At 50.3% G+C, this 26,894-nt stretch overlaps 1 protein-coding gene across 1 annotated transcript in view; it reads right to left on the minus strand.

The window, feature by feature from the left end:
• The window catches only part of Ccdc187 (coiled-coil domain containing 187), a 46,915-nt gene that overhangs the window by 10,019 nt on the left and 10,002 nt on the right, over positions 1 to 26,894 (minus strand). The window contains exons 4-20 of the mRNA XM_060390518.1: positions 25,395 to 26,644; positions 24,876 to 24,973; positions 19,646 to 19,715; positions 19,236 to 19,500; positions 18,703 to 18,919; positions 15,172 to 15,284; positions 10,483 to 10,580; positions 10,071 to 10,184; positions 9,451 to 9,575; positions 9,256 to 9,329; positions 5,097 to 5,180; positions 4,902 to 5,008; positions 4,243 to 4,436; positions 3,441 to 3,528; positions 2,776 to 2,922; positions 1,769 to 1,899; positions 415 to 557 (exon numbers count right to left, since the gene is read on the minus strand). Of these exons, the coding sequence (XP_060246501.1) occupies positions 415 to 557; positions 1,769 to 1,899; positions 2,776 to 2,922; positions 3,441 to 3,528; positions 4,243 to 4,436; positions 4,902 to 5,008; positions 5,097 to 5,180; positions 9,256 to 9,329; positions 9,451 to 9,575; positions 10,071 to 10,184; positions 10,483 to 10,580; positions 15,172 to 15,284; positions 18,703 to 18,919; positions 19,236 to 19,500; positions 19,646 to 19,715; positions 24,876 to 24,973; positions 25,395 to 26,644 (3,318 nt within the window). The remainder of the gene's footprint in view (positions 1 to 414; positions 558 to 1,768; positions 1,900 to 2,775; positions 2,923 to 3,440; positions 3,529 to 4,242; positions 4,437 to 4,901; positions 5,009 to 5,096; positions 5,181 to 9,255; positions 9,330 to 9,450; positions 9,576 to 10,070; positions 10,185 to 10,482; positions 10,581 to 15,171; positions 15,285 to 18,702; positions 18,920 to 19,235; positions 19,501 to 19,645; positions 19,716 to 24,875; positions 24,974 to 25,394; positions 26,645 to 26,894) is intronic.

Genomic DNA, 26,894 nt, shown 5'->3' on the forward strand with positions numbered 1-26,894 from the left:
TAATAGTCACATCTGGTAGCAGGGACATGGCTAGGCCTTGCTTCTCTGACAGGTTTGTTCTGACCTGCCTGTGGACAGCCGCAGGCCTGCACTAGATGGCAAACCAGATTAGCTCTGAGCAGCTCTTCCTGCCAAGAGCTTGTAGCAGAGGAGCTTGTCTGAGCAGCTCCCCTGTGGCACCCCATGTTCTGTGTCTCAGGTGTTGCTAGGGGAAGGAAGGCCTCCTGTGGGCCAACCCAATGGGTGGTGCACCCTACAACTTAGAGTGCGCAGGGAGGCCTGGGTGGTCCAGGTCACACACCGGCCTGAGGCCTGGTATGGAGGAATGTCTCACCCTAAGCTTAATGCTGCCCCCACGGAAGGCTGGGCCAGATTGTCTATTCTTGGCTGGTCATTGCCACTGCCCTGAACTACCTTGGCTGTCATGTCCACTCTCCATGGGTGGGTCTCCAGTCCCAGATGTGTCATTTGCCCACTTGACCCTGTGAGGATGCAGGTGCTGATCTGCAACTGAAGTTATCTGGAGAGGTTTCACTTCCTTCTGCTCAGGGGAAAGGCTGCAGAACAACGCACAGTAGAACACATGTGACTGCACACCCAGCTGCTCCACCCAGGGAACCCAGCCCTGGCCACGACACTCAGCCCTTGTCCCTAAACCTCCTTGAACCACATCTGGGGACATTTCTGGCCAGGGTCCTGGTCTCTCTTCACTCAGCAGCTTCCCAAGCGGGACCTGTACCTCAGATGGAACAGTTGCTCTGGGGCATGGGTGGGGGCCTAGGAGCCTCTGATCCTTCACCTTGTTGCCCAGCCCAACATGTGAATACCAGCCAGTCTGACTCTTAGACCTCTGGGAAAACTCTAGAGGTTTAAAAGGAAGGACTCTGAAGCACCTCAGAGCCTAGTACTTTCACCAGCACCAAGTGCTAAAGGACAGACATGGCCAGAACAGACATGCTATCTTGACCCAGCCTGCACCCTGCTGACAGACACAGAGAGGCCACCATAGAGCGACTGTCCTTGCCAAGGCTGGTGAGAGCTCTGGAAGATCCTCCCTCTCTCTTTCAGGCCAGCCTGAGTCAGGTGCTTCATAGAGGTGGCTAATTCAGTACCCACCTCCACCCTCAAGGTGGAGGAAGGGAGCCCAGGAACTAAGGGCTTAGGTGGTAATAGTCTCCCCAGAGCTGGCAAGTGGGTGCCTGAGGAAGAAGAGACTGCCAAGGTGAGTGCCACCTCCAGATCGCACTAACCCTACAGTGCTTCCTGGCAGGGTGGAACACTGTATGTCTAGCATGAGGAAGCCAGGAAGGTCCTGATGAAGAAAGCCATGCTGCTCCTTCCTGTGGTCAAAGGACACTCTTCACACCCCTCCAAGCTCAGGCAGGGGCCTCACCATGGCCTTGATGGCCAGGCTTCAAGAGAATTCAGCTACTGCTGGCCACAGAACAGCCCTATAGTAGTCCTAGAGGCTGGATGGTCACATACATGCTGCCTGCTACCCTAAGCCAGGCTGTTGTGCTCTGTCTCTCCACACCCCACAGAAGTGCTCTAGGAAGCTCCTCATGCCCACAGCCCTGTCAACCCCAGAGCCAGTAAGTGTGGCTGCTGTCTGCTCTTCCCTGGAGCTCATGGCAGCTCTGGTCCTCCCCTGACCTTGCTGGGATCAGCTGAGTGAAATAGAACCACACAGTAAAGGCAAATACATGAATGGCTTGTCAGTGGCAAGTACCAGGGCAAGCTCCCCTCACTCCAACCCTGACGCACTCACTGTGCAACTTCTAAGCTCTCAGAGATTTCCTGGAGGTAGTGGCTTTGGGGGCTTCCAGGCCTGTGTTCCTTCATTTTCTGACTTGCCTCAGAGACCCCGTTCCAGGCAGCCTTGACTCCGGGGCTGCAACTCTAGGAAAAACAACACAGGGCAAGCCTGGTGTGGCCACATTCAGCTAGTCTCCTCTTCAGAAAAGCAGAAAGCAGTAGCCACTGCAGGATAGCCTCAGCATTGTAGATGACACACTCTCACAGGAGTGGACACCAGCTGGAACAAGCCATCCTGCCCTTATCAGGCCTATACCCCTACTAACAGGTCTGCCAAAGACAGAGCCAGCGTTTGTGCCCAAACCTGCGCAGAAGCATAGAGAACTCTAGTCAGGCATCTGAGTCCCCTCTCCTGACGACTGGCCTATCGCAGGTACTGCAGAGAGAAGGTCATCCAATCCTTGTCCCTACCCTTAAGCTGAGACCACTGTCCTCCTACTTACAGAATTATGGGGCACAGAGCGCCTGAGGTTGACCTCACCCTCGCCTATACACCCTTTCATGCACTAAGCTCTCTGAAAGTAGCATGCCACTCAGCTCCACTGACACAGTAGACATGTTTTGGTTTTATTTTTTCAAGATGTGTTTTTTCTGTGTGCCCCTGGTTGTCCTGGAACTCACTCTGTAGACCATCCTGGCCTTGAACTCGGAGATCTGCCTCTTTCTGCCTCCTTCTGCCTCCTGGAGTTTTGCCTGAGTGGCAGACTTCTCAGACTGCTACTCTGTTACTGCATGATACCCTTGGGCCTTCTCCAACTAGATCCTTACTCCCCCTTCCCTCTGCTGGGTTCACCCGTAGGTCCTTTCTTCCACTTTGGTCTATAATAACTGCCATAGCTTGGAAGTCTGGCTCTTCCCCAGAACACCTCTGTTGGAGCCCCAGCAGGTCACCTCCCTCTGTACAATCACCTAGCCCCTTGCCACCAGCAGTGACAGAGGTGAAGATGCTGGGATGCCCACCTGCAGCAGCTGGGTTCTGTCCTGGAGCTCCTGCCGCAGGTAGGCCACAGACTGCTGCACGCTGAGAACAGACTGCTGATGGTGCAGGAGCTGCTTCCTGCCACGGTGCAGGGACAAGTACACCTTCTTCAGGTACTGGATGTCCCTCTGAGGTTCCAGAGGAGAAAATGCCAGTTACGACACCGGGGCAGGGAGGGGACATCTGGGGGCCTCTGCATCCCGTGCTGCCTGGCCTCCTCTCCTCTCCACAGGCCCTCTGCTCAGCCCCTTAGCTATTGCTCTCCTCTGAGTTTGGTCAGGAGGTAGCATCCAGAGGCAGGAGGAGAGGTGGGGTACTTATGCACCAAATGACTCTCACATGGAGCTGCCACAGCTCATGCTCTCTTCTCTCCTTCCCGCTCTCTCTCCAGGTATTGGCCACTGCCCTGCCTCTGTAACATCCCTTTATTATAAAAGCCTCCCAAAACCAGGAAAACAGACACTGCTGGCTGTTCAGTGCGGACCTGAAGCCCCCACAGCCCAAGCTACTTCTTGCAGGCCACAACTAGCAGGAATCTAAGCCAGATTTAGACCCAGCAATGTACTGTGGCACAGGCGTATTCTGGGTCCTCCACTGGGAGAGCTGAAGGGTCACTTCTGTGTGACCATTCCTCACTCATGCCTACCCATTCCTTCTCAAGTCTGCCGAAGACTTGTTGTTGCTTTTCCCACAGAGTGGCCTGTGCTGCTTCATGCCCCACATTACCCAAGCACCTAGGGGAGGGAAAAAGCCAAAGGCAACCTTGAGAGTCTGTTCAGAGAGAGGGAGAGCCACTAACTAAGACATTCCCCCAAAGAGCAGACACCAGATTCTGGGCCTGGGGGTCTTCCCTCCCACCATGTTTATTATTGTCTCATTGCCTAGGAGATGAAGGCCTTAAGATGACAGAGTCTCCTACCTGGAGACCACATCCAGGCGAGGGGTTCTCCACTGACTCCAAGGCCTATTCCACCCTCAGCATGTCATGCCCAGCATGTATTGGATTGTGAATAGAGGAGCATTCTGAAGCTAGCCCCAACAAGGCCAACAGGCTTCAGGATGTTTTGGAAATCCCATGTCAAAGAAGAGTCTCTCAGTGTTCATAATGGTGAAAAGTTGGACACACACTAAAGGTCTTAGCTGGGGACAGGCCAAGGGAATGCTAACATTCTGCACTACTCTTGTATTGCACAGTTAATGTGGTGACACAAGGCCTAAGACCTTATCAACACTATGGGACACACTGGAAATGTTACAGATGTCACAGAGAGGGACAACAGCAGTTTTTTATTTTAGTTTTGTTTGGGACACTTTACTATCTTACATAACTTTCGGCAAATGTCTATCACTTGGATCATTAGAGATCATTAGAGATCCTTAGAGAAGGACGGCTGTGTCCAGGTGTGGTGAGAGTGGGGGACCAGAGCCAGTCACAAGCATGCACTCACCCCATCTGATGCTCCAGGAAGGCCAGCTCTGCACAGGTCTTTTCCTCCAGCGCCAGCTCACGCAGTCGTAGCACTGCAGCCTGGTGCTGTGAATGCAACTCTTCATCTCTCAGATTCTGCTCTAGCATTGCGATAGTGAAATGGTGCAAGGTTCTGGACCTTTCGGTTCCTGGCTCTGGTCTCTCTATGCTCCACTGCAGAGAAGCAGAGCAACTAAGTCTTGTCACTGCTAGGACTTCTCAAAGGTCAGGAGCAGATACTGGCTCTCAGGAAGAAGCCACAGGCTCCAAAAAGTCCTCCTGAATATCCAGCAGTCTTTCTTGGCAAGGCACCCCCTTCCTGATTGTAAGTTCCCAAAGGGCAGGCAGGGTCCTTCTCATCCTGGCCTCATGCTCACCCCAAGCTAGGCAGGATATATGTTTATGCTCTGTAGAGTTTTAGCAAGGCAGGCTGGACCGTGCAAAGCCCTGCCCAAAGTATCCTGCTGTCATGCAGGCCCTCAGATGTCACCCAGGGTAGGAGGAGTGGTTGGGGTGGCTACCAGCTGCAAGGATGGATGATTGGAAGGCAGGGTGGCCCTCCCAAGACCAGGGTCAATGGGGACCCACTACCTATCACCAGTGTCATGTTGCCTCAAAACTGTCCCCTATTCTTTGTACCTGGTAGGTAGAGCTGTCTGAAGAGTGGAACTTGGCTACAGCCAGCTGGGAGGAGGCTAGGTCCTGCTGCATCGGCTCTGAGAGAGAAAGCAGGCCTTGGTTGGGTCCTAAGAGAACCAAGTAGCATGTGCTTAGGGGCCTTTCCTACAGGAGGGCCAGATAAACAAAGCATGTCTGGGGGAAAAAAGACTCTACCTCTGACACAGAGCTTCACACTGGATCTTGAGGCAATGCTGGAAGGGACTGGTGGCCTTGTAAGCTGAGGCTTTGACATAAGACCTGCAGGAGCAGACCAAACACAATTGTACTGGGATAACAGCCCTTGCTCTCACAGAAGACACTGAGGCCAGAGGGGTAGGATGTCTAGAGTCTAGCACCAAGCAGGGCAGGGGCACTGCAGAGCCCAGACTTCCTGCTCACACAGCTGACCCATGTCAGCCACCTTGCTATGGTGGGTTTCATGGAAAAGGCTTTTTAATTAAAAATAATTAAAGGATATTTTTGACATCCCACCAAGAAAGGGCAAGAGGAACTGGACTTATCATATTTGAAAATGTGTTTTATACATACATATTTACATACATTCTCATACCTATCAAAGAGCAATTTTGAGATAGTTGATATCAACAGCCCAGCACAGTGCTCAGAGACAGAAACAAAGGAAATAAGAGATCAACAATGGCAACATTTCAAGAGAGCTAGGCTATGGTACTATGTTTTAAGAAAATCATGGTGCATAGAAACAAAAATATCTTAGGCCAAGGTAACACTCACAGCACCCAGCAGCAAGCAGAGCGGAGAGTCAGGGACTAAAATCAGCCCAGAGATGGGTGCTACAAGTTTTTCATAACTGGCAAGGTGGCTCCACCATAAAGATGCTTGCTACCAAGCCTGACTACCTGCATTTAATCCCCAGGACTGATCGGGTGGAGTTTTTTCTCAATTTTTGCTAGAGGTGCCATGTTACAGAGGTCCCTTGATAAATGAATGAATGAATGAAGTGTAAATAGAAAAGAAGCTTTCATAATGGTATTCCTATTTAAAAGGGAAAGTACTCTTTACTGAAGAGAGGGCTCAGCGGTTCAGAGCACCAGCTGCTCTTCTGAAAGACTTGGGTTGGATTCCCAGCATCTACATGGCAGCTTGTAACAGTCTGTAAGTCCTGTTCCAGGAGATCTGATGCCTTCTTTTGGCCTCTGTAGATGCCAGATAATGTACACAGTGGTACAGATATATATATGTAGTCAAAATACCCATATACATAAAATAAAATAATAAAAATGAAAATGGAAGGGTTAGTACAACTAAGGAGGACATAAGGAGAGATCTGAATAGAACTTTCAGAAATGAACATGTAAAACACTTCAAATGAAAACCACAATGATTAATAGAAGATTATACATTGCTGAAAAAAGAACTCACAGCATCAAGTGGCCTAACATACACACAATTAAAATTTTTGCAGAAAAAGAGAGATAAGGAAGATAGAGAAGGTATTTGTAAAAATAAGACCTGAGAGTTTTCCAATCTGAAGAAATCGATAAATCCATAGATCAAAGACTCTTAACAGACCCCAGCACATGAACATAAAGCAAACTTGAGGGTGTCATTACAAATGTCATGAAAAACAGAAAAGCAGCCAGAGCAGACAGACACAGTGCCTACAAATGAATTAAGGAATGATGGAGTGGGTTTCTTGCACTTGGAGCAAAGTAAGGAAGAAGACACTATGGGTGGAGCTGTGACTCCTGGGAATGAGACTGTAGGAAGCCTGGGGTCAACCCTAGCCCTGTAACACACACACACACACACACACACACACACACACACACTAAAAAAAAAAAAAAAGCCTACCCAGACCCAGGCATGGCATCCATGCCTTTAATTCTAGCACTCAGGAATCAGAAGCAGGCAGATATCTGCGAGTTGAAGGCCCAGCCTGGTCTACATAGTGAGGTCTAGGGTACCCTATTTTTAAAAAAATTAAAAATATTAAAGTCCACTCAAGTATTATGTCCAGGATAGAATATATAAGAAACAAAAAAAATGGAATGAAGATGTTCCTGAACATATAATCAGTTTTTATTTTGTTTTTGTTACTGGTAGATGTGTGTGTCAGAAATCAGGTGAAGGACATGGGAATGATGTCAGCCAGAAATACAGTTCTTCCCACAGAAACAGGGATGTCCAAATAGTGGCTGGGAACTGCTTACATTCTCACTCTAAGCCTGTGTATAATTTGAAACTAATAAAAGAGAATCATTTGGGCTGGAGAGATGGCTCAGAGGTTAAGAGCACTGTCTGCTCTTCCAGAGGTCCTGAGTTCAATTCCCAGCAACCATATGGTGGCTCACAAACATTTATAATAAGATCTAGTGCCCTCTTCTGACATGCACATGTACACACAAATAGAGCACTCATATGTAAAATAAAGAAATCTTAAAAAAAAAAGAAAGAAAGGCAAAAAAAAAAAAAAAAGAATCATTTGTCAGGAAAAAAAAAATCAACGCATGACAGGCTTAGAAACATTTTTAAGATTCACTTTTAAATGTATTTTTATTATTTTAAATTATGTGTCTGGGTGTGTGCTGTGTGGGAATGTCCACACGTGTGCAGGTGGAGGCCAGAGGAGTCAGATGCTCCGGAACTGGCTATAGGTGGTTGAGTCACTCAGTGTAGGTGCTGTCCTCTGCAAGTAAATCGAGTGCTCTTAACCACTGAGCTTTTTCTTCAGCCCCTCCCCCCACTGAAACATATTTTAATGCACTAGCATAAATATAGTACTACCTTATTAGTATAAAATTCTATGAGCGTTTTGTGCTATAGATAAAAGAGAAATCACCTGTAGCCTAACACACCCACTAAACTGTGGAGCTATAGTTTATCATGAACTGGAGTTCAACAACAAAGATGGAATCATTCAAAACTTTCATCTTGGCTGGGGAGTCTCAGCTTCCAGAGGAGGGAGTAGAAGGGCTGTTATGAGTTAGAGGTTAGCCTGGGTACATAGCTCTAAGCCAAACTGGGTTACAGAGTGAGAGCCTGTATTAACAAACCAAATCCAAATTTAACCCAAAAAGAGGCAGATAAAATGAGGAAAGAGGAAATGAAAGAGGAAGAGAGAATGAAAGATAGCAGGGCATGGTGGCACATACCTGTAGTTCCAGCACTCAGGAGGTAAAGGCAGGTGAATCTCTGTGAGTTCAAGGCCAGCCTGGTCCATAAAGCAAGTCCAGGATAGCCAAGGCTACACACACACACACACACAAACCCTGTCTTACAAAACCAAAACAACAACCAAAGACCCAAACAGAAAGTAAGAGTGTAGCAAGGCAGGGACAGAAAAGCTGGAGTAGACTACAAATGTCAAAGCAGAGTATGTGGTTCAGCTAATAAGGACCAGCATGCATGAAGCCCAGATTCACAGCATAAAGCAGGCATAAGTATGCACATTTGTAATCCCAGCATTTGGGAGGCAGAGGCAGGAGGGTCAGAAATTTAAGGTCATCTTCAGTTACCTAATGAGTTCCAGGCCAGCTAGAAGACCCTAAAATTCTAGAATAGAAAACAAACAAACAAACAAACAAACAAAAAACCTAAAACAAAAACAAGCTTATATGCAAGTAGACCCTAAGGCAAAAAAATACTGCAGAAGCGTCACATATCAAAAGGGTCAATTCACCAAGAGCTCACCAGAATCCTAAATGTTTTTGTTGTTGTTTTTTTGTTTCTGTTTTTTGTTGTTGTCATTTGCTTGTTTGTTTTCAAGACAGGGTTTGTCTGTCTAGGCTTAGTTGTCCTGGAACTCACTCTGTAGTTCAAGGCTGGCCTTGAACTCACAGATATCCACCTGCCTCTGCCTCCCAAATGCTGGGATTAAGGCTCCACCACCTTTAGCCTGGCTTAGAATGGTAAATGTTTATGTGGTAGTAGCACTAACTCAATTGCTGAGCTCTAGCAAGCGTACAACATGACATTTCAGCAGTGTGCTTCCTCACCCCACCCCAACGATAGCAAATATAAGGCAGAAAATCCTCAAGCACAGAGTAGATTTGAGCAATTCTGTGCACTGACTGGTCTAACTGGCATTGCAGAATGTTCCACCCAACAGCCGTACAGCAGAGCATATTGCACATCCTAGCAAAAGCCTGAATGTAGAGATAATAAAAAGTCTCCAAATGTACTTTATGGCCACCAGAACTGGACAGAAGGGCCAGCTTTCCAGGAAACTGGCCAAATCAGGCTTGGTGTGACTAGCTCCCCAAGACTAAAAGCTCCTCTGGGAGGCACTACAACACCATCCTCACCCCTGTTGTACCCCTTACCTTCCAGCACAGTCACCCAGGACACTCACCTGCAAAAACTGCCTTTGCCTCCCCAGGGTACTTCGAGGACTTGGTGTTGTCTCTATATGGTGAGGGTGGTGATCTGAAGGGTCAGAAAACCACCAGAATTGGCTGTCATTGCCAGCACTGGAAACCTGAATTTAAGGGCCATCCCACCCTCCTCAACCCTGGGGGGTGGCGTCTGGTCTCAGCCTTGGCCTCACTTCAATCCAGTCATCATGGTGTTGAGAGAGAACGTGCTCGGCTCTAGGCCACCACACATCTGCTGCTGCTCCAGTTTCAACGTCTTTTTCGGCCTTTGCTGGGCTGAGGTTTTCTCCATCAGCTGCTGTGAAGACAGAAGAGTCTGGTGTTGCAGAGTGAGAGAGGTGGTTTTGCAGCCAGCCAGGCTAGGCTGGATCACAGGATCAGGCAAGAGAGACATACTGGAATTTGTAGATCACAGCTCTGGGCTCCAACAAGAGACCCTGCTGCACAATGCCCAAGAGGTCCTAGACTGGGATGAGTGGAAGGCAAAGACCTGTGACCCAGCTTTGGAACCTGCCATGGGCACCCCAATGTGGATGCCCCAGGACATAAGTGGCTGAAGCATCCAGTCTCTTCAAACAAGTCCATGTCCCCAGTCCATGTGACTCTGTTCTCTCCCAGACTGCTGACACCTCCCTGTACACAGCTACAGAGCCTACTCTAGAGGGGCCTCAGGCCGGGTGGGTGGAAGGGACACTGGACAGGAATAGCACACCACTCAAGGCCTCAGGAGGGGCCTCAGGAGGGGCCTCAGGAGGGGCCTCAGGAGGGGCCTCAGGAGGGGCAGCCCACCGACCTTCAGCTGGTGTTTGAAGACAAGTTCATCCAGTGCCATCTGCGTCTCCCAGACCTCCTGCTCTGCCTGCTGCCGCAGAAGGTCCAGTGCTTGCTCCTGCTTGTGTTGGTCCAGCTGTCATGAGACCCCACACCCCAGAGTTCAACTGTGCCTTGCTGGCAATGGGTTATGAGGATCACCTTAGTAGATCCCATGCCTGGGCTGGGCCTGTTCCTCTAAGCTACCGACTACTCTTTCTACCTGAGCTTCCAGGCTGAGGGACAGGGCTGGGGACTACTTTTAAACCTTCCAGTTCTGTGTTTTGGAGCCTCCTACTCAGCCTTGGGGCAGATGCTGCTCACAGATAATCTCACAGAAGGAGCCTAAAGGGGACACTGCTGTCACTGGCTTAGGATCATGGGGTGGGACATACCTTCAGTGACTCGAGAAAGCTCAGGGATTTCAGCTGGAGATTGGTCAGGTGCCCGCCATGCAGGCCTCCAGAACATGGCCCCTCGGGTTCCTGCTGACCTGCAGACCACGGAGGAGGGCACCTGAGTGGCAGGTACGCTCTGAGCCTCTCTCCTGGTTGAGCCTCAGCACTTCTTGGCCTGCAAGGAAACTGAGGCCAGAGGCCGGGAGGGAAGGCCCATGACACAAGGACTGTGCTGGTATCACACACTTCAAGAAGGGCCCCTTCCCTGAAGGCTCCTGGGAGACCATGGCTGCCATGTGCCTGTATTCCCTTAAGCTCACTGTGCCCCACTCTGGTCACCATTCATTCCAGAAGCAAGTTAGCATAGTTGACAAGAACCACCAAACAGACCCAGGTCCCATTCTCAGCTCTGTCCTGCACTTTCTAGGTGACCTGGAACAAAGCACTGGCCAGCCAGAACATCTGAAGGAACACAGCTTCCCTGTGTGAGGCTTCCGTAATGGCCTTACAAGGCCTGACAGGCAGAAGCCATGGTTGTTGCCAATGGTTCTCAGGTGGGTATGTGCTTCAGAGAGGTAAGTTCAGGGTGGGTGCTCCTAGGAATTCTGGATATTATAGATTATGTCCCCAGTAGGTTACAAAGTCCTGAAGGGTAGCAAAAGGGGCTTCTCTTCTTTCTGATGCTCCCCACCCCCACCCAGAGCCCAGGCTGGACATACTGTTGGTGTTCCCTGCCCTGTGGAGGCTTCCACTAGGGGGTGGCAGGGTATGGCCACAGGGCACATACTGAGCACTTGGGTACTCTTGGGGACCCCCTATCTAACTGGACACAACTCTTGGGTTGGCTGAACTCCCATTTCTTTGCATGAGAAGAGGCTCCACTTCTATAGCTGAGGACTTGTGGGAGACTGAGGGCAGAGCAGGTACCTGGACTCCATCACCCTTCCACTGACCCTAAAGATGAGAAGCCAAAACTCTAGGCCATGCATCTGAGCGGGCAGATCTTGGTCTCCTTACCCACACCAGCACCCCAAAAAGTCACAGGGAACTACAGACTGTACGTCCCTGAGCACTGATTCTGTGACCCAGAAAAAAACCAGGTCAGTTCCCAGCTCTCCCACATCTCCCCCACCAGCAGAGAATAAGCCCACCCTAATCCATAACTCCCTCCAAAGGCAATTAGGGAGGCCCCCCAAGAATTCAGCACCACCTAAAGCCGTACAATGAGGACCCAGTGAGATGGTAGGAAGGACGATGATGATAATGATGATGATGATAGCAAGAGTGCTCAATTACAGCCCATTGTTCCTCTGCCCCTAGGGGAGACCTGTAGAGTCTAAGAGTGAGTGGAGGTTTGCTTTCAGAAAAGCAGCAAAAGGCACAGTTGGTGTTTATCTTTGTACATTTAGAGGAGAAAAATGGGGACCTAAGTTTGACCCCAACACCTTTGTATTAAAAATCGGGGCACTGGAGAGATGGCTCAAAGGTTAAGAGTACTTCTAGAGGACCTGGGTTCAATTCCAAGCACCCACATGGCAGCTCTCCTCTGGTTCCAGGGGATCCATCGCCCCAGGCATGCACGAGGAGCACGTACGTATTAGTGCATGCAGGCAAAATACCCATACACATAAGATAGAGTAAAGAAATCTTTTTAAAAAAGCTAGCTGGGAAGTGGTGATACAAACATTTAATACCAGTACTTGAGAGGCAGAGACAGGCAGATCTCTGAATTAGAGACCAGCCTGGTCTAAAGAGTGAGTTTCAGGACAGCCAGGAGAAACCCTCTGTTTCCACAAACAAACAAACAGCAGCAACAAAGCTAGGTGTGGTGGGGTGCACATGTAACCCCAATGTTTCAGAGGGGAGAAAAGCAAAGCCTGGGCTCTCCAGACAGCCCAGTCTAGCCTGTGTGGTGAGTTCCAGCCGCTGAGAGACTCTGTCTCAAAACACAAGGTGGGGTGTCTGAGGACTGCAACTCAAGGTTATTTTCTGGCCTCTACACACACAAACACACACACGCTAACATCTACTTCACATCATCACACTGACTACAGTTCGAAGTCTTGACAGCCATACGTGTCTGACAGCTACACTATCCCTCAGCAACAAACATCCTACTGAGCAGAGATATCTAGGTGTTGAAGTCCAGAAAGTTCCACTAAACAATGTTGCTTGTACTACTAATAGCTGGCATTGAGAGCTTCATTCTCATTTGCTGTCCCTGTGACTTACTAGCATTTGAGAGAATGGCAAATGAGGCTGAGGGATAAGACACTTGTAAGGAAAGGGCCAGACGCTTGGATGAAATGGTCATCCTGTTGTGATCAGGAATTGCTCTTGACTCTCTCACAACAGCAAACTCCATTCAGTCAGTCTGGAGGAAGAGTGTACATAAGCCTAGACAGGAGTGGGCAGAGCCCAGCGGTATTCTAGAAATCTCACTGACTCTCTGGACTACACCTTCAGGGCTTTGCCCTGGCTTAAACTTTCCTTCTCAAATTTATGTAGATTTAATAATCATGTAACAGGGTTAGGAGGTAAGGCTTGTAAATGGTGATTGGGCCACTAAAGCCAGGAATGGACTTATCATAAAGGGGAGGGCTGGGTTATGGGTGTAGCACATTGGCTCTTGCCTTAAGTTCCATCTCCAGCACTCCATAAACTGGATCTGGTGGCACACACCTGTAAGCCATCTCTTGGGAAACAGAGGAAGGAGAATCAGAAGTGGGTTAAAAAGAGTCCAGCCTCAAAAGGCCTGGCTCAATAGAAAACAGAACAAACGGGAGGGCGTGGCCTTCTGCTATGTGATGGGATAGTAAGAGGCCCTTGGCAGTACTCTCAAACTTCCCATCTTCTGAACCGTGAGCCCACAAATCTGTTTGTCATAAGTTCAGGCTGTTATAGCAGCTGCTCAGAAACAGGCTGGAGATACATGCAATGTTAATATTGCCGACTAGGCAGGCTCTGGAATCAGCTGGGAGACAAGCCTCTGGGCGTTTATCTAGAGTAGGCTTGCTGCGGTAAGACCACCCGCCTTGACCCTGGGTCATAGCATCGCATGGGCTCAGGTCCTGGATGGAGCACCAGCATCCGTGACTCCCTGCTTTCTGGCAGCCAAGGCAACGTGACCAGCTTCCGCAAGCTCCTGCTGCCCTGTCTTTCCACTACGATAGTCTCTCCCTTTGAAGTGTGAGCACAAATAACCTCTTCTTCCTTAGGCTTAATTCTAGTGGGGTACTTTGTCACAGAAACAAGTAACTAAAAAAATCAGCCAGAGCCTTTGCTGGCTGACAATTGCCACACATACGATTTTTGCCCATCCTGGCTCAGAATTCTCACCTGCCATCTCCTGCCCTAAAATGAAAAATTTGCTGGAGTAGGGCTTAATCTGTGATCAATGTCAGTTATGATAGCAAGTGGCAAGGAGCAATAAGCTCACGGACCACTGATGTTTGTTGTAGCCCCGGAGCCTGGGGAGAGCTGGCAGCCTTGCCTGAAGCCCCAGATATCCTATTCTAAGTGGAGAGAGTCGGGCAGAGCCTCCACCTGCTGGTTCTCACACAGCAGACAGCCCCTCACCACACATACACATACTTCTCTGTAAGTTCACGAAAGAGCTGACTCACACCTGCCAGCCATGCCCATGGCTCTGAGCCTCGTCTGAGGCATCCCCTACCCACTGAAAAAGCCCAGGCCTTTTCAGGCTCTGATGCCATAGGCCTTCTCTGTGTGGTTGGGGGATCTGGGCAATGCTAAGGGCCACATTTACTCTTTATGTTTCTCAAAGCCAGGCATGATCATTTTTCTTATTGCTGCTTGACTTGGTTTCATTATGTGATTTCGGGGATTGAACCCATGGCTTCATACATGCTAGGCAAGCACTCTACACTTGAGCTGTATAGCCCTGCCTGTTTCCCATGTGTGTGTGGTCTTATTTTTGAATTTGTTGTGTTGTTGTTTGTTTGTTAGGTCTCACTCGCTGTGTATCCCAGGCGAGCCTGTAACTCTGTATTACCCAGTCTGACTTTAAATTTGTGATCCTCTTCCTTCAGCCTCCTACGTGCTGGGCTTATAGGATGATATCTTACTATCACACTCAAAACCTGTTCTTTGAGGAAAATAAGCAAATAGCAACGACACAGTGAACAGAGTCCCAGGCTTGCTCAAATCCAGCATACAGCTCCATGTCACACTGGGCAGGAAGGTTCTCCCTGAAGCCTACAGACCACTAGCTGGCTGCACCCTGAGGGCAGGTAGGCTCCCCCAGGCCTCTGTGGCTTCTGTGGTCAGCGGGGGAATGCCTTATACCCTTCCAGGTGTCAGCTCTTCAGCCCTGAGCTTCCTTAGCTGAAACCTAGGAACAAGGATACTTAAGTACTAAAGAAAAATACTAAACAAGAGTACTAAAGAAAAGAGCTGACTGACACAAGAAAGGAAACAAGGGTGAGTGGCTATTCTAGAGACCGCAAAAATATACATCATGACAGCCACAAAAGGAGCAGAGTAGGTGGTGGGGGCTGGAGAGCCTCAAAACACTTTAATACTGAGATGTGTCTGCCATCCACATAGAAAAAGGTCTCTACCCTGCAAGACCAAGCTTGAGCTAGGCAGTGGAAGAGGCCCATGGGAGGCCCCCATGGCCACCCGACCAGCCAGCCCAGGGCCTATCTGCAGGCTCGCCCTTACCGCAGCTCTGGGTGGTCCCGGGCATTACCAAGCCTGCCCTTTTGGCTTCTGACATCTCCTCCTGCCAAAGGGAGCCACAAGTGGGGGCTGGTGCAGCTGACACCCCAAGTGAGCTAGAAGACAATGAGTATATGATGAGTGAAGTCATGATCAGAACGGGGGCAGGGGAAAGGATGGGTGCAAATACCCTAACTCAGCAGTAATACCCTAAGACCCAGGCAGTATGTCTACAGCCAGAACTGAGGGCTTAAGCCCTGGCGGAGGACAAGCCTTTGACCCAGAGAACAGCAATGAGCACGTGGTACTTGGATATGGATGACTTGCAAGATGGCCAAGATGGAGCCGTGGCCTCCATCAGCCAAGTGTGGCCACTGTGTGTATGCATGCACACATTCATGAATGTGTGTTTGTGTGTGTGTGTGTGTGTGTGTGTGTGTGTGTAGCAGTTCAGCCAGTGTGCAGTGTCAGCTCATGACCAGAACTGTAGGTGGCAGCTATCCTGGCCATCCCTGTCAGCTGCTAAGAAGACCACCCACAAGCTATGTGGGTGACACCTCACACTGCCACCCCATGGCTAGCACTGTGGCTCTGCCCTACTGCTGGGCTTTGATGTAGGGCTTGGTCATCAGAAGAGAAGTAGAGCATGACTAAGGATTCTAATTCTCTATTCTTCACAGTCTCAGGTGGCTGCCCTCCCTCAGACAGGAAAGGCTATGGCCTTTACCCAAGTCAAAAGAACCCCAGCGGGCAGCAAGCTGCCCGGGGCAGGTGTGTGCAGCAGCTGCAGGGATTAGGAAGCTTTGAATCACAGGGGTGAATATGTAAATTGGCTGGTGTGGGTGGTAAACACAGCCTTGGCTCACTCTACTGTCTTCCCTAGGCACCATCTGTCCTGGCACATAGTGACCTGGACTCCACCTGAATCACCAAATATATTATCCAATCCTGTGTCTTTAGGTCCACAGAGAGAGAGCCTTTTTCAGCTTGAGTACTGTGCAGGGCTAGAATATGGTATGATCACACCCAGCCCCTGCCTGGAGTAAAGGTCTGTCTGAGCATATGGACATACATTAAGGCTGCAAGGCACTATGGGATTATAGACATAGAAGTAGTTTCCAGAAAGCAGGAACAATGGGGTGGAGTTAAATGTGAAGACAGGTGGGTCAAGCCCTATGGACAGCTGGCTAGAACTCCTAGTGGCCTCAGCTGTGAGAAGATGGTGACAGGCTGGGATCACCCATCACCAAGTGCCTGTGGAGTGGAGGAGAGGATCCCACCCAGACTCAGTCCAAGAGGTCCAGACCTTAGATGTGCACCTGAGGGGAATTGAAGGAAAAACCACAGGCCTGGAAAAGACCCGCAGAAGTAAACCAGCAGGGCCACCTGGCCACCTAATGGGACTAGCAAGCCTTCTCCCTACTCTCCCAGAGCCCCCACCTTTCTGGGGAAAGGTTCTGAGCATTATTTCTGCCTCTTCTGGTCTCTCTTGGACTACTGGGCTAGTACTGTCCTGTAGAGCCCTGTGACCCACACAGTGTGTTCATCTGGGGCGGGAACACAGTGGAAAGATGGCACAGGTGTGTCCAACCTGCAGCTCACACATGACACATGCCCCAGGATAGCTTAAGAATACACCCAACACAAACCGAATGTACTTTGGAATTTTAAAAACTCTATTGGGGGTGCATAGTATGAACTCTGTAGATGATAAAGCGGGCAAGAAATTCCAACAAGTTGAACACCCCTGGAGGAGAAGTCAGGCCACAACCCCTACAGCTTTGTACCAGGAATCTTGGCACCAGGGCCTTATGCGCCTGGGTCTGAGCTGTTGGGGTCACCTAACCTGTCCATCTAGGAGCCTGGGATACCGAAATTAAACCTCTGAAAATTCTGGAACAGTCCATGCTGGAATGGGGTTGGCTCAGTAGCAGAGGAAAATCTCAGCACAATGCTTCCCCCTACTGGCCATTATAAGTCAATGAAGGCACAGGCCTCCCTGTCCAGGAAACAACAAACCCATCACCTTCTAAGGTCAAGTTCATTAGAGGAGGGGTAGGTTTCCTAGTGGGGAGGCATCTGGAAAGAAATGTCCTAGCTCCAGGAGGTACAGAGGCAGGGGTTGGGGAGGTCACATTGCCTTCTGCTGTAGGTGGATGTGCTGGGAAAGGGAAGAAGTATGAGCTTGCTGAGATTTGACATCTAGGCCCTCTCCCAGGGTTGGGCCAGAAGTGAAGAAGCAGCCACCCTTTGGCTTCTACACCACAACCACAATAACCACAGCCTCCTTCACAGCTTATTCCCCTGCTCTGAGTCCATGGCATCTGCTCTCACCCCTGGACGTGCATAGCTTCTCCTTGTATGAGAGGAACTATCTTCTAAGCTAACTAACCAGTTGCCAAGTAAAAACTGTGGTTAGCAGTATAACATGGCCCCTGCACCTGGGGACCAAACTGAGGTCAGAGGCTAACCTGGTGACCTCTATCAAGCGTAGACACGGGACCAGCTAAGCCTCCATGGCAGTGACCTTCCAGCCTCCTCCAGAATGCACACCCACAACTCTGTGAAAAGGCTCTTCAGGCTGGAATCACCTGCCTCGGGTGCTGCAGTCTAAGGACAGCATAGTGACAGAGACGTGGGTTGGTCCCTCTGGTGGGTAGCACAAAGAATCCCAGAAAGGAGGCCCGAGGTGGGGGCCTTGAGCACCACACAGCTTCTATTGCTGGAGGGAGCCCCCGACAAGGCCCAGGTGAGAGAACAGTAGGCAGGTGAAGGGAGATGCTTTGGGAGGCAGAGGAAATTTTCAGGAGGGTTAACCAAATATACTCCCAGGTCCTAGAAAGAACAGAAACCACAGGGGCAGACAGAGGAAACCCTTAGCTTTCTGTTGGCACCTGCTGAGGGTCAACTGTGGAGTTCCTACAGTACAAAAGCCTCCCAGGCCCTGGGATTCAGTGGGGGCCACTAAGGACTGGGTGAGGTGGGACAGGATGGGTTATTTTAAGAGCAGGAAGGAACAGGATAAGATGGGTGTGAGAGCACAGCAAGGGTCATAAAAACTACAGAAGGAACATCCTGAGCACCTGTGTGGATGGACTGCATCAGAAAAGGCCAAGGCCAGGGCAGAAGGTACAAGGATAAATCCTGAGAAATCAAACGTGGGAAAATGACCCCGAACAGGCTGATGAATCCTGTGTCAAAGACCTCAGATACACTCAGCTTGCTAGCAACCAATGAGGAAAAGCTAAGACAAGAGGGTCTCCCAAGGCCTGTGGGCTGGCACAAAGACATACTTGCCTGTTGGTAAGTATGTCTCCCTTTCCAGTGATGGGTTCAAGCCAGAGGTAAACCAGATGTGTGATGTGGGCCAGTGTTGGAGGCAGCACACCCTATGGCACATCTGGGGAGCTGTGTCACTCCCCACCTGGCCTGATGCACCCAGAATCTTGGCTGTAGCCCCTGGACTAACATGAGGATCCTCCACAGAGGACTGAGGGGCAGATCTAATGGCCATAGCAAGGAAACCGGACTCACCTCCTCATGCAGGCACCAAGGGCCTGGAGGGCGGCCATTTCTCTCTGCAGCTTCTTCTCCAGATCCCAGTGTCTCTCCTCTATGGTACTCCTGGAAAGGGCCCCATGACTTGAGCCAGCAGGACAAGGCTGAGTGTGAGGGATGGCCTGAGATACTGAGGCAGGGGTGCTAGACACAGGACTTGCAGAGCACGGAGGTCTTGATGGCCTTCTTGCCCCTTGGGGAGATAGGACAGGTAGGCAACAGGCTTTGGGGAGAGCCTCCTCCCTCCCCCAGCATGGGATGAGACAGCTATGGCCTATGCTGTTTGTCACTCAGGGAACATCAGCTCTTGTCCCTACTCTCATTGTCTAGGCAATTCCCATCCTGCTCTCCAGGCAGGAAATGGAATGGGGCTCTGTTGCTCCTAGCCTGAGGGTTACCCATCAGGCATGACACTCACTGCCCAGCCCCACCTTGGGGCTGGCTCTCAATATGAGTCCCCAGGTTTGGGCTCTGCGTCTCCCAGTCGGGGCTCCATGACAGCATCTTACCATCCTGGAAGTAGGTGCTGGGGAGAAGGGGTTTGGCCTGGGGAGCTTCTCTACCCCCTGTAGACATTAAGGTTCCAAGGCAAGAGGGAGGAGTGAGTGTGGGGGTGGCAGGTGTCATGCTGGGGTCCAAGGGCAGCAGGTCTGAGGACAGGTCTTCAGCTGTGTCCTGTGGTGTTGACTTGTGCAACTTCGTGGTTAGGATGTCAATGCGCTCCTTGAGGACCTCAGCCATGGTCTCCAGTGCCTGCAGCCGGGCCTGCTTATACTGCAAGTGCAGGAGGCCCGATGGGCCCAAATGCTCAGTGGGAGTCCAGGCAGATGCACAACTCTTTCACCCCACCCCCACCCCAGCAGAGCTTCGTGAGGTCAGGGGAGAAAGTAGTAGATAGTACCAGAGGGGCGTCACTCACGCCTTCCTGGGGGCGTCCAGTGTCCTGGGTCTCAGCACGATTCCACGGCTTATTCAAACACAGACAGAAGCTGCAGGGAGAGAGGAGCGGTAGGACGCTCAGCTCAGCAACAGTGTTCAACAGGGTGTGCAGAACACACATGTTGAGGGAAGGAGAGGCAACAAGGACACCTGTGACAGAGTCAGGATTGACCACGGACCAGACGTCAGGGTGATATCATATATCAGACCATGCACAGCTCAACAGAATAGGGACGGAGTGTGGCATGGAGAAACATGCTGGCAGGAATGTCAGATACCGCAGTGCCTGGGAAACAGTCCAGTGAGTCCTCAAATACTAAACACCAAGTTACCACATGCTCCAGCAAGGCTTCTTCCGGTTAAAAGTATTGTAAGCAGGGGTGTGAACAGATGTTTGCAGACATCACACCATGCTCACAGCCACAGACAAGACAAAACCAAAAACGGCACACACAAAACAGTCTCCATGAACACATGACGAATCAGCACCATGAGGCGGTGCATCCACACAATGGGACCCTTCTCAGCTGTAAGCATGAAGAGACCGGTACCTGCTGCACCAGCGATGAACCTCAGAGACACCAGTGACCAAAGGTCAAGGTGAAAAGAATTCCACATGGGTGAGTTTACCTAAGCCATTAGATCCAGAGAGACTGACAGACAAATAGATGGCGATGCCAGGGACTGGCAGGGGCTTCTGGCTTGTGTCCATGGAGCCAGAGAATCCATTCAGGAAGAGAAGGACGTTCTGAGGGTGGATGGTGAGGATGACTGCCCAGCACCGTGAACTGATGCCACTGGCCATGCACCCAAACACATCACGCCAGGCATGGTGGTATATGTCTGCACGCTCAGCATTCGGGAGGCTGACGTGGGAGGACTTCGAATTTAAAACTACAGAGCGAGACCCTCACTTAAAAAACAGGACAAATGCCTGGCATGGGGTTGCATGCCTTTAGTCCCACCTAGCGCTTGGGAAGCAGAGGCAGGTCTATCTCTGAGTTCTAGGCCAGCCTGGTCTATACAATGAGACCCTGTCTCCGAACAAATAGCAGTAAAAACCTAACCAACCAAACAACGAAGCTAGATGGTGGTATAGGCCTGATAAAACCAGTTTTTTAGGAGGCTGAGGCAGGAAGAGCACAATGTCTACCAGCAACTTAGCGGGCAACCCTGTTTCAAAGTAAGGCGGGGGTTGCTTTGTTATTGTTTCTTAAGGCCAGAAGGAGGTAAATACCTTTAATCCCAGAACTCAGGTAAGAGGTCTTTGTGAGTTTGAGGCCAGCTGGGGCATAGTTAGATCCTGTCATAAATAAACAAACAAAAGCTAGGGATGTAGCTCAAGAGTAGAAGGCTTGTATGGCATGCTTAAAGCTCTGGGTTCAATTCCCATCACAGAAGACAAGAGGAGGAGGTGTGAGACACAGGTGAGCTATAGTGAGTCATTTTAACCACCCCTAATAATAACGTGTTGTGAAACACCAAAAACTTAAAATTAAAAAAAAGGGTGTTGAATGTGTTTTATCATACAGAAATGATAAATGTTTGGGTATGGATGCACTTAACCTAATTTGAATGTCATGCATGTGCGCACATATTGAAGCACCACATGGTGCCATCTACCCATGTGCACAATTTCCATGTTTTTATGTGTCAGTTAAGCAAAAACTTAAAACAAAATCCAGATGGGCTGAGGATTTTAAAAAAATGGTTATCGTTGTAAATGTTATGTGCATTTTAGCATAGTTTTATAAAGTGGGAATAAAAAGGGGCTAGGATTCAGTAAAGGGAGACAGCTCTAAAGCTTCCCACAGGGACGGGGACACCCTTGCTCGCACTGGAGGGAGCTAGAAGAGCCAGTCGGGCTATGGAGGGCTACCCATGGGTGTGGTACTGGTTGGACCCGAGTCATCCTCCATTTGGAACTAGGGGCTGCTTTAGAAGTTCACAGATACAGGCACCCTAGGTTGTCCTTCAGATATGAACTCTCAGGACACAATCAGGAAGAGTAGGCAGGATAACGGAGGGAGTTGGGGAAAGGAGTCAGGAGGAAGAGGAGGAGAGGGAATGTCCATCTCCTATAGGGCTAAAGGTATTTATAGAGAGGGGTAGGAGCAGGTACCAAGGAGGTCAGATCCAAGTTCCTCCCAACACCAATGCCAAAAACATACTCAGGAACATCCCCAGAGAGGCTAGGGCAGGGCATTTCTGGAAGCAACCTCCTGAGAGGTGATGCCAGTCCCAGCTTTCTGCCTCCGTCATCTTCCTGTGCTGGTCGTGAGTACCTTAGCAGGTGGCCAGAAAGAAGCCAGGCTAGGGAGTGGCCCTGCTGGCAAGACCCAGTGGTGGAGGAAGGGAAGAGCTGTCCTGTTTTAGTGGTGAGGAAATGGGTTGAGAGTGAAGGAAGGAGAAAAGGAAGGAAAGAAGGGCATGTAGAGAAATCAGTCCTCAAACCCTGCTGGTGGGGGTGGAGAGCAGTGAAGGCACGGCAGCAAGCACCTGGCAAAGAACTCCATAGAGAAACACAGCGCACGCCAACACCACACATCCCCCTGAAGTGGGCCTCCGTGTCCCCTTGCTGGGCATATGTTCCCAGCCTTTCTGGGAGTATGTGGGGCTCCAGGGACAGGAGGTAATGAATTAGGAGCTAGAGACACCCAAGTCAAGTCCTCTCTCAGGTACTCAGTGCCAATCAGAATCCCAAATGTTGAAACCTTGAAAGAGTCTATAAAATTCCTTCAAGTCTATGAAATCCTGACTCTGAAATATTAAAATTGTGAATGTTGAAACAAAACCCCTGTAACCTGAAGTCCTGAAAACCTCAGTTCTCACACAGGAAGAAAGCCTGTATGAGAGGGTGCCAAGCCCAGCTTTGTGGCTGGGACTCACTGGCTCTCTGTATGGCCTCGGCCCCTGCATCCTGAAGGAAGAATGCCTAGAAACCTGGGGACATATTTGTGCCTGCAAGGGGTTCTCCAAAGTCCAGGATGTGGTCCTCAGTGGAAGAGGTGGGGAGACCCTCAGAGGAAATGAATGGGAACATGGTCCCTAAGAGGTGAGGCCATAACAGAAAAACAGCAGCCTCCCAGCCATGACTCAAGACTTCAGAACACAGGCCAAGAACAGGACACATCATCTCTCCAAGACTGTCCGCACTGTCCATAGTCCACCCCGAGGTCTGTTTGCCCTCAGTCACAGACCCTTCGCATCCAGCTTTGTTTTATTATAGTTTGTAATTCTTTCCCCACATTTGACTCGTCAGTGCTCTCTTTCCTTTCCATTTCATCTCCATTCCATTCACATCCTCAAGAGGCCTGGGGGTGTAAATTGCACAAAGACTTTGATAGTTCTAATTAATCACTTCTTGGCACTTTTTGCTGGTATGGCTCGGGGAAAAGAGCACTCATACACAGATTTTTGTGCACCCAAAAAACCCTGAAGCCCCCCTGAACCCTGAAGCCTGTGAGATGTCCTTTCTCTACACTCACTTGATGAACCCACTCTTTGGGTGACCTCTCTCTGTAGAGTACTGTTTACCCCTTACCCACTCACTGAGGTGAGAAAGCTGGGTGTCCAACCACAGCGCCCTGTCTCCTGAGTGTGGTCCATCTGCTCATAGCTCATGTATTCAATGCGAGGGTCCTGTGTGCCTGTGATCTGCTTTTTCACTTTACCTATTTATTTTATTGTATGTGTATGTTCTGAATTTTATCTATTTTATTATATAAGGCGGCCTCTGAAATGTTCTGCTATATGTTTATGTCTCTCAAGTAATTCTCACTTTAAAAATGGCAACGTAGCACTCTCTCTCTCTCTCTCTCTCTCTCTCTCTCTCTCTCTCACTCTTGATTTTTCAAGACAGGGTTTCTCTGTGTAGCCTTGGCTGTCCTGGACTCCCTTTGTAGATCAGGCTGGCCTCAAGCTAACAGAGCTCTGCCTGCCTCTGCCTCCCAGAGTGATGAGGTTACAGGCGAGCATCACCATGCTCAGCTGCAATACACCTCTTAAATAAATTAAATTTTGGTGTGTTTTCAGAATTGAAATATTTCAAAGCTGTAATCTTCAGTGTTGGACCCCCCCTCGGGCATTTCAGCTTTAGGATTGTGTTGCTCTGGACTATTGTGTGGCACAAACAGGAGAAAGAAAGGCAGGTGTTCAAACAAGCACACCCATTCCCATGAGCCTATTGTTTTGAGTAGCTGAAAGTAGGCATAACCCGAGTTCACAGCAATGGGTAAAGGAAATGTGAAAAGACCCTGGTGACTGGCAGGCTTCAAAAGAAGTCCTGTCACAGCTTCCCTACAGTGAGCCCAAGAGAGAAACCAAGTGAGAGAAACCAGGCCTGTATTCTCAGTATACCATTGACAGGTAGTGTCTGAGGGCTGGGGGCTGGGTGGGAGATCAGGGATGGTGGCAGCTTACAGTGTGGGTCTCCTATAGCAGAGCTGGAGGCAGACACAGGTGACATTTGCACACCATGCCCCCATCGTGCACATTTAAAAGCAGGTTAGAAGCAGACAGGGTGTCTCAGTGGGTAAAGGCTCTTGCTACATAAACCTGGCAACCTGAATTCTATCCCTGGAATCCACATGAAGGTGGCAGGAGAGAACCAGCTTCACCAAGTGGCATATGCTCCACCTCCATACACATTTACTAATACTAAATAAATTTATATATGAAAACCAACTTGATCTGGAGAGAGCTCAGTCACATGTCTGCCATATAAGCATGGATTTAATCCCCAGAATCCACATTTAAAAAAAAAAAAAGTCAAATGTGCTGGTGCATATTTATAATCCCAGCACTAGGGAAGCAGAGGCAGGAGAATTCCTGGAGCTCACTACCCAGCCTGCCACCCTAATCAGCAAGCCACAGGTCCCAGTGAGAGACCCTGTCACAAATACCCAAGGTGGAGAGCTCCTGCGAACCAGTATCTGAGGTCAACCCCTGGGACAAACATGTAAAACTGTATACACACAAAGTACACACATATGCGTGCACACACATATACACAAATGGGCTGTTTATATTCCCAGTGACTTTCTCACCTCAGCAAAACACAGTAGTGTCTCTGCTCTGTAAAACACTCCCCCGAGGAGCCACACTGCCATGGACAATGTCAGAGAACCCTCAGAGTTCATCCTCCCCTCTTCCGCTCTGAGCTCCCTGTATTTTTGCCCAGGGAGAACATCCCTGCCCTCCCCACCCACCTGTCTGGAGCCTCCTGGTCCCCAAGCACCATGCCAGATGTTACTTTGCTCCACTTCTGCAATGGTGTTGCTCCCAGGCTTTCAGGGGCTTCCAGGCCCTAAAGCAGAGAGAACACATAGGACCCCTCATTTTAGGTCAGAGCTGGGCTCCCACCCCTACCAGGCACTTCAGGCTAGACTCAAAGAATTAGGGGTGAAGAGTCAAATGGGTTCTTCTAGCCTTGTCTACCTATGCAGACAGTGTGCAGGAACTCCCCCCAAAATGCCAAAGAGGAACCAAGTTTAGCACGCTACCACCCCAGCCAGGGACAAGGGTGCCCCGTGCCTAGCCTCTTCTCCTGGCATGGTCTCTATCTCAGGTAAATGCCTGCAAGCTGTCCAGAGCCAATGCCATCTCAACCCCTAGGCATCCCCTAGACCCACTGGCACCCAGCCACCCACCTCTTGGTGGGCAGTAGGCAGCCAGGGGTAGCAAGAGCCTCAGGCTCAGGGGCTTGAAGGATCGCACCCAGCACATACCCCAGACTGTATGGTACTGGGAACAAAGGTGACAATGCCATGGCTCTTCTGGGAAACCACAGGGATGGTCTTGCCAAGGATGGCCTCTTGCTGCTTCCGGTATACCTCCTGCAGCCTCTGGTTCCGCAGCTCCAGTGTGTGTGCAGCCAAGGCCTTCTGCTCCCTGGCCTGCTGCCATTCAGCCTGGGCCTTCTGATGAATAAAGTTCTGCAAAGACTCAAAGCTATGTGACTGACGCAGAGACACCCATGGCCTTACACAGGGTGAGGCCTCCCGTGTGTCCTGCTCCTTTGCTGGTTTGCTCTGAGGGAAGGCCTGGGTAGGCTCTGGCCAAGCTGCTTTGACTTTTGAAAGAGGCGGAACAGCGCTTTCTCCCTTGCTGTAGGGACTGGACCTCTGCACAAAAGAACTACTCAAGGGCTGCTGGGGAGCAGGATGTGGCCTAGCCAGAGAGCTCCGTGGACTGGGCTCAGAAACCTCCCAGTCTTTATGAGCTGTAGAAGTCCTCTGTGAACAAGCCTGGCCAGCCAGAGCACTCCAGGGTCGCTGTGAGAAGGGGCTTGCTTTTTTAAGGGGAATCCCAGACCTCTGGAAGGGAATGTCCTGCCTCTGGGCTTCCCGGGGCTTCTGTGGATAGGTCTGCCGAGCCAGGGCACTCCAGGGCTGCTGTGAGAAGGAACTTGGTGTTTCTGGAGTGCTCCCAGGCCTCTGGAATGGGATGTCCTGCCCCTGAGCTTCCCGGGCTGTCTGTGGATAGGTCTGCCAAGCCAGGGTACTCCAGGGCCGCTGTGAGAAGGAACTTGGCATTTCTGGAGTGTTCACAGGCCTCTGGAAGGAGGTGTCTTGTCTCTGTGCGGTCCTCTGCTCAGTCAAGGCTTTCTTCCAGTGTTGCTGGCCGTGTAAGTTCCTTGCCCTGTCCAAGGAAAAGCCTTCCCGTTCTGTCACAGTCCAAGGACTCTTTGGGGAGCCGTGCAGGTCCCGGGTGGTTTGAGGTCCCTGCTGCTTCTTCTCTGCCAGGTTCTGTGGCTTTGGTTTTGATGGTGAGAGCTTCCTTGCCATCCTGGCGTGCCTGGAAAGCTCCAGACCAGCCTGGATTTGCTGGCGCAGGTCTTGTAAGACCTTCATGGCACCTTGGATAGTTGCTGACTGATCATGGCTGGGTCTGTGCTGGTCGCTATTGGCAAAGGTGGGCTTAGATAACCAGGCATGGGCCGGGGAGTCCTCAACAAGTGCTGCTTTCTTGTTAGAGCCTGCAAAGACAGGCAATGAAGGAGAACTGGCATCTGTGAGCTGGAGGAAAGAACAGACCTGGTCCTGCATTAAGGGGCCATCACAGGGTCACTAAGGAGGCCCTGCCTTAGCACCACAAACGCCCTCTCAGCCTCAGCCTCACGATCCAAGGAGGGCAGGTGCTGCTTGAGTGAGCCACCTGATCCACGTGTTGACAGGTACATGTGGAGGGGTGGCAGGTGTCCACCAAGGAGTGGCCATTCCCATCTG

The sequence above is a fragment of the Meriones unguiculatus genome, chromosome 8 (assembly GCF_030254825.1).
Source record: "Meriones unguiculatus strain TT.TT164.6M chromosome 8, Bangor_MerUng_6.1, whole genome shotgun sequence".
Lineage (NCBI taxonomy): Eukaryota > Metazoa > Chordata > Mammalia > Rodentia > Muridae > Meriones > Meriones unguiculatus.